The sequence below is a fragment of the Homarus americanus genome, unplaced genomic scaffold, assembly GCF_018991925.1.
Source record: "Homarus americanus isolate GMGI-L3 unplaced genomic scaffold, GMGI_Hamer_2.0 scaffold35332, whole genome shotgun sequence".
Classification (NCBI taxonomy): Eukaryota; Metazoa; Arthropoda; class Malacostraca; order Decapoda; family Nephropidae; genus Homarus; species Homarus americanus.
The window spans coordinates 170,001-177,298 of record NW_024738568.1 but is presented as its reverse complement, the minus strand read 5'-3'; the positions used below and the strand labels follow the sequence as shown (position 1 = coordinate 177,298).

The following is a 7,298-nucleotide window of genomic DNA, read 5'->3' as shown; positions in this document are numbered from 1 at the left end:
CCCGGATTCGATCCCCGGGCAGGGTGAAACTATGGCCAAGTTTTTTACGCCATTTGCCTCTGTCTACCCAGCAGTAATTGGGGATCTGGATGTTAATCGATTTACGGATCGTGTTCCGGGGTAATGGTTAGCCAGTGCAGTTGGCGAGTTGTCCGGTCTTCTCGGACTATTCCTTGACACTGGGTCATGCAGCTCGTTAACTTGGGGTGTGGTTGTTGTGTACGCGACAGCTTCTGCACCTTAACAAATTCACGCCTAGGTAGCCCTTGGGCCGGCCTTCATCGATCTCAATGGGCTTCCATTATTATGTATGTATGTATGTATCATGTATGTATGTATGTATGTATGTATGTATGTATGTATGGATGTATTTCGGTTAAGTCTTTTGTTTTTTTCATAAGTTAAAAAGTTATGCCTCCTACCACCTCATGCATCCACCCACCCACCCACCCACTCACCCACCCACCCACCCACTCACCACCCTACCTTACAATCCCCCACCCACTAACCAGCCACCCTATCCCATACCATCTTGCCCACCCACTCACCACCCTATCTCACATTACCCCACCCACCCCACACACACACCAGCCTACACACTACACCCTGTGGCCGTGAGTCAGTAACCATTGTGAGAGAGTAACAGTTCTGTAGTGTTGTCACATTTTATTTTGCCAGCCTTGTTTCGCTGTTTTTATTTACCCTTTCGTTTTTTTTACAATTTACACCTGTTACTGTAGAATTTTTTTTTACAATTTACACACCTTTATATATCGTGTTTTTTGTATTATTTACATACCTATTAAGCTGTTTTATATACAATTTATTTTATAATTTACCTTAGTTTATATAGTAATTTAAATATTTTACAATTTACACTCTTACTTTATCGTTTATTTTATTATTTACATAACTATTATTCTGCCTTTGTTAGTTAGTTAGTTTGTTTGTTTGTTTGTTTGTTTGTTAGTTTGTTAGTTTGTTGGTCATTTTACAGGATTATTTGATTCAAGGTTGTTTTTCCTTTTAGTTTATCTATTCAATATTATTTATCAGTTTATTCATTTAATTATCTGTTTATTTGCTCATATATCTGTGGTTTATGTGTGTGTGTGTGTGTGTGTGTGTGTGTGTGTGTGTGTGTGTGTGTGTGTAATAATAATAACAATAATAATTAACGGTTTATTGAAAAAGTCCTGCAGCCCGAAGGCTGAAAATATACATTGGACATAAATGACTTATTACATACATTGGTGGTTTAACAAAAGCTTTCATTAGAGAAAGGTAAAGGAACATACAGTGAACATACAGATTAATGTAGGTGTTGAACAGCAAACACGTAGTGTAGTAACTCCCTCCCAGATAGTGTTAGGAGGGACCTCACGTGATGTAGTAGTTCCCTCACAGATGGTGTTATGAGGGACCTGACGTGGTGTAGTAATTCCATCACAGATGGTGTTAGGAGGGACCTGACGTGGTGTAGTAGTTCCCTCACAGATGGTGTTATGAGGGACCTGACGTGGTGTAGTAATTCCATCACAGATGGTGTTAGGAGGGACCTGACGTGGTGTAGTAATTCCATCACAGATGGTGTTAGGAGGGACCTGACGTGGTGTAGTAATTCCATCACAGATGGTGTTATGAGGGACTTCACGTGGTGTAGTAATTCCCTCACAGATGGTGTTATGAGGGGCCTGAAGTGGTGTAGTAATTCCATCACAAATGGTGTTAGGAGGGACCTCACGTGGTGTAGTAATTCCATCACAGATGGTGTTAGGAGGGACCTGACTTGGTGTAGTAATTCCATCACAGATGGTGTTAGGAGGGACTTCACGTGGTGTAGTAATTCCCTCACAGATGGTGTTATGAGGGACCTGACGTGGTGTAGTAATTTCATCACAGATGGTGTTATGAGGGACCGGACGTGGTGTAGTAATTCCATCACAGATGGTGTTATGAGGGACCGGACGTGGTGTAGTAATTCCATCACAGATGGTGTTATATGAGTGAGGTGTGGTCCCAGGCCTTCCTATTGTAGACGCATTAACATATCGCTGGTTGTTGCTGGGTCTCACGGGCAGTTATCACTGGGTACCTGGGACCTCACTGTGTGAAAGTTAACTTGGGTACGACTCAGCTGTTACTGTTGAGTTGTTCTCACTGACTTAAGCACTGTTCACCACTGTTCACCTCTGTTCACCTCTGTTTAACACTGGTTCCATTCCTTTCCTAAATGAAATTGTAACTTCTGGCGAGAATTTGTTGATATTCCGGTGGGGAGGAGGGGTTCAGGGGAGGGAGTTGGTATGGGCCAACATAACAGTTGACCTGGCTGCTCCCAGAGGAGCGCCAGGTACGTCTTGACCCTTTGGTGGTCGTATAATGTCGTACCAGGTCATATCAGGTCATAACAGACAGCAGATCGTACCAGGTAGTACCAGGTAGTGTCAGGTAAGAGTGATAATCTTGCTCAATGTTCGGGATTCTGGATATAAACAATGTGGCTGTGTTTGTGGCAGAGTTGAAGTGTGTGTGTGTGTCGGGGGCTGTGACGTGGCTGTAAATATTTGCTTAACATATTAGAGACAGAGAGAGGGAGAGAGAGACAGAGAGAGAGAGAGAGAGAGAGAGAGAGAGGGAATAAGAACATAAGAACATAAGAAAATAAGGAGTCTGCAATAGGCCGGTTGGCCTGTGCATGGCAGCTCCTGTCGAGAGTTACTACCACTCTCTATCATCCATGAATCTATCCAGCCTCCTTTTGAAACTTTCCAGCGTTCCAGCACTTACTACAAAGTTGCTGAGCTTGTTCCACTCATCCACCACCCTATTTGTGAACCAGTTCTTTCCTATCTCCCTCCTAAACCTAAACTTATCCAACTTGAATCCGTTGCTACGAGTCCTACCCTGCTCGGATATTATAAGAACTTTATCTATATCCCCTTTATTGATTCCTATCACCCACTTAAATACTTCTATCATATCTCCCCGCACTCTTCGTCTTTCTAGAGAATGCAAGTTAAGTTTCTTTAACCTATATGTAAAAGTGAGAAGGGTATGGTGGTTCAGGTGTGGTGGTTCAGGTGTGGTGGTTCAGGTGTGGTGGCTCAGGTGTGGTGGTTCAGGTGTGGTGGTTCAAGGTGTGGTGGTTCAGGGTGTGGTGGTTCAAGGTGTGGTGGTTCAAGGTGTGGTGGTTCAAGGTGTGGTGGTTCAGGGTGTGGTGGTTCAAGGTGTGGTCAGGTGCGTCAAGGTGTGAGATTACGCAGGAGGGTTGAGGGTGGGGATCGAATCAGCGGAGCCAAGATTCAGGTTAGAGTCGAAGAACCACCGAGCCATGGATCGCCTTGAGCCCCCCCCTCCCCGCCCCCCACAAGGTCAAGGCAGTAGCGGCAGGATCACTAGGGCGTGGTCCTCGGCTAAGCTGGTAATTCTATACGCCTGCATGTGCAATCACCAACGCCTGTCGATTGCCCCTCTAAACTACTGACACATATGAGGGTTGTCTGCTCGCCTCCAGGGAATGTTGTGCCAGCAAAGGCAATGGACTTCGCCTGACGTTTCTTTTCCAAGGTCACTTCCTCCTGCTGCTGCTGTTGCTGCTGTATCGGTGACCTGTGATGGCTGCCTTGTGTGTGCCTTACCTTAACATGTAGATGTACACATATATACACACAGCCACACGATACACAGCCATGGACAAACAAATACGCACAGTCACAATTCACACACACACACACACACACACACACACACACACACACCTGCTCTCACGCAAATGCATTGTGAAAATAGAACAGTGACAACTAAGAATCAGTGTGTGTGTGTGTGTGTGTGAGTGATGGTCATGCTCGGTGGACTGGAATGATAGTGAATCATACTGTACTGAGTTATTGTAACACCTTACCTGTTCTGTCCCACTACCTGTGTTGGAGTGGGGGAGGGGGGAGGGATTGAGGGAAGGGGAGTGGTGAGGAAAGACGGATCGAGGGAAGGAAGAAGGAAGGGTGGGAGGGAGGGTGATGAGGAAGGAAGGAAGGAAGGAAGGAAGGAAGGTCCGTCATATCATTCACGTTCATATCTTATTTCTTTACACAATATCAACATTAACGCTATAATTATTCACTTCTTCACTCGCCTCATTCATCATCGTCTTCTTTATTCATTAGTTATTATCATCCATTAATCGTCTATTTTATTATACATTATTCATTGTTTCTTGTTTTCTCTGTTTTTATCTGTTTATCATCTGTTTTTTTGTGTTGACTTATCGTCGTTTATCATACACCATCTTTATTCCTTTTTCCTCTTATATTTTTGTTCATTTTGTTGTTTATTTATTTATTTTATGTTATTATACACCATCGTTTATCATCGTGTGTTTTATTTTCTTCGGTTTTATACATTTATACAATATCATCATTCATTGTTTGTTTATCGTATTCATTATATATAAACATTATCTTCTCTCTCTGTTTAGTCAAAGGTAAACAAACTGAGTAAACAAGGCTAATTAGTGTTAAAGGTAAGCAGAGTAAACAAGGCTAATTAGTGTTAAAGGTAAACAGAGTAAACAAGGCTAATTAGTGTTACAGGTAAACAGAGTAAACAAGGCTAATTAGTGTTACAGGTAAACAGTAAACAAGGCTAATTAGTGTTAAAGGTAAACATATAATAGTTCCTTTAAGCTATATTAGATATATTCGCTATAGTAGGTATAAAAGAAAGTATATATACCAGTTACATAGTGCTATATTGCCATTGATATATAACAATTATGGTAAAAAATCCAATATGACTATTATTAAATTACATACATGAGACAACCATTAAAATAATACAGTAAATTTAGAAATAGAGAAATAATAAAAAATAATTATAAAAAGTTAATTGATATTTACATATAATTTGATGTGTTGAGTTTAATTAGTTAATATTTCTAGTTAAGGAGATATTAGTTAGTGTACAAAAGGTTAGGTTAGGTTAGGTTAGATTAGGTTAGGTTAGATTTGTGTAGAAAACTTTATACAGCTATTTATATCATTGGAAAAATACCCACAGTTAGGTTAGGTTAGGTTAGTTTAGTATAGGTTAGGATAGGTTAGGTTAGTTTCTTCATTGTAATCCCACTGTAGCAGGAAATAGAATACATAAAAATACGTAAACATCTCCTATAATGGGATTTATTTAAGTGGCATAATTTTCGAGGCAGTATATTAATTTCCCTAGTTAATTATATATAAGTATGATAGTATAAGCATCTCTATGTATGAGTGTATAAGTATCATTCTCGTATACATCCTAAAAGAAAGAGAGAGAGAGATTTCGGTCGTGATTTTAAAAGATTCGTATGTAAATTTTTTTGAGTGTCATAGGGGCTATAGGTAGTATTTTGGCTATTGTTAATAAGCTTTTGTTTGTCTCAGTGGGATTTAGAGTCCATTTTGGGTACTGTATATATGCCATAGCTTAAATGAACCAGTTGGACTTTTTGTTTTCAAATAAATTCCAAAGGTTAATCTTGTTCTCACCTGGGGGATCTGACACCAATTACCTGTGATAATTAGTCGCTTACCTGGCCAATTGATAATCTAATCCCCTTTTTAAGTGTTTTCCGGCACTTGTAGTTTAAGTCGCGGCAGAGGACATTTTAAGGGGGAATTGGTTCTTTAAATATTGTCTTAAAATTGGGTTCTATAGATGTGTTAGTTGGATGTAGCCTCGAGTCTACAGTTAGAGGAAGGGAAGGGAGGGTAATAGGGAAGGGAAGGGAGGGTAATAGGGAAGGGAAGGGAAGGGAAGGAAGGGGAAGGAAGGAAAGGAAGGGAAGAGAGGAAGGAAGGAAGGAAGGGAAGGGAAGGGAAGGGAGGGTAATAGGGAAGGGAAGGGAAGTAAGAGGGTAGGGAAGGGAAGAAGAACTTTAACATACGAATCTTTGTGAATCTAGAGGTTGTCGAGATACGTGTTGCGGGTAGTTGACTCTCCGGGAGGTATTCATTTAACCATAGGCTGGCTTGGGACACACTGTCTTATACGTCTTGTGGGCCTTGGTAACGGTATGGTACACGGGAACGAGCTGGGTCTGGTACTGGGTGTGGTACTGAACGTAGGTCGTGGTGATGTACTTGGGTTTGTATATGGTCTCGTACACGGGTTGGTATTGCACTTGGGTCCTGTATTGGGTTTGGTACTGGGTTTTGGTGATGTAGGTAGGCACGTATTGGATTTTGGTAGCGTACTGGGTCTGGTAATCGGTGTGGTAGATGGTCTTGTATTTGGTGACATACTGAGCGTGGGTTTTGTACACGGTTTTGGTCACATACTGCGGTACATATTGGGTGTGGTGGCGTGTCAGATGCTGGGTGTGGTGGTGGGTGTGGTATAATGTTGTAGGGATGTACTGTTGTTTGTACACCGTCTCGTAAACAGGAACCTGGAGATAGATAGAAAGAAAAACAATATAAGATCAGTGTAAAAGATGTATTTTGCAACGAGTCCTAAATCGACTATAATTTTCAGGTTTATTTCAATATTTTACATTTTTTTTAAACACGTGACCTATGACCTGTGACCCTTGAGACACCCCCCCCCCACCCCCCTCCCCTATGTTACTGCTTGACCCCCCACCCCTAATACCTACCTGTTTGACCCACCCACTCACCCTAGTACTTACCTGTTGAACTTGGGTCTGGTATTGAGTGACGTAGAGAGTCTCAGGGTAACAAGGAGCGGGGTAGTCTGCTTCTGCCACCACCACCGCTGCCACTGCCACCAGAACCACCACCACCAAGCGGGCCATTCCTGATGTCATCGTCTGTACCGTGAGGGAGAGAGAGAGAGAGAGAGAGAGACCACATTAGTATGAGTATATGGACTTAAAACATTGATGGGATTTCGCTGTATTTTTAAAGACACACACACACACACACACACACACACACACACACACACACACACACACACACACACACACACATAAATCCCAGACTCATAAACGACTCTTGCGTGCATTAAAACAGTACAGGTGAACGAGTGAGTGTCAAGATAACTGTCATATTTTATGTCATGTCACCGGTACTGTCATAATCATGTCTTACAACACTTGTCACATATAGAACCAACTTACGTAATATTAATCTAAAAAGAAATCTGTTTTTATCATTATTATTATTATCGTTTCGGTCATCCAGTGAATTTTTGAATTTTAAGTTTAGGTTCGGTTGGGTTTGGTTGGCGTGGGGTTGGGTTGGGTTAGGTTGGGTTGGCGTTGGGTTGGGTTGGGTTGGGGTTAGGTTAGTTTG

General features: G+C 41.8%; 1 protein-coding gene across 1 annotated transcript in view; it reads right to left on the bottom strand.

Moving 5' to 3' along the window:
• Window positions 1-5,877: 5,877 nt before the first annotated feature.
• LOC121874066 (adhesive plaque matrix protein-like) overlaps window positions 5,878-7,298 on the bottom strand; it is a 2,382-nt gene continuing 961 nt past the window's right edge. Inside the window, exons 2-3 of the mRNA XM_042377953.1 lie at window positions 6,671-6,811; window positions 5,878-6,430 (exon numbers count right to left, since the gene is read on the bottom strand). Of these exons, the coding sequence (XP_042233887.1) occupies window positions 5,996-6,430; window positions 6,671-6,808 (573 nt within the window). The 5' untranslated portion in view covers window positions 6,809-6,811 and the 3' untranslated portion in view covers window positions 5,878-5,995. The remainder of the gene's footprint in view (window positions 6,431-6,670; window positions 6,812-7,298) is intronic.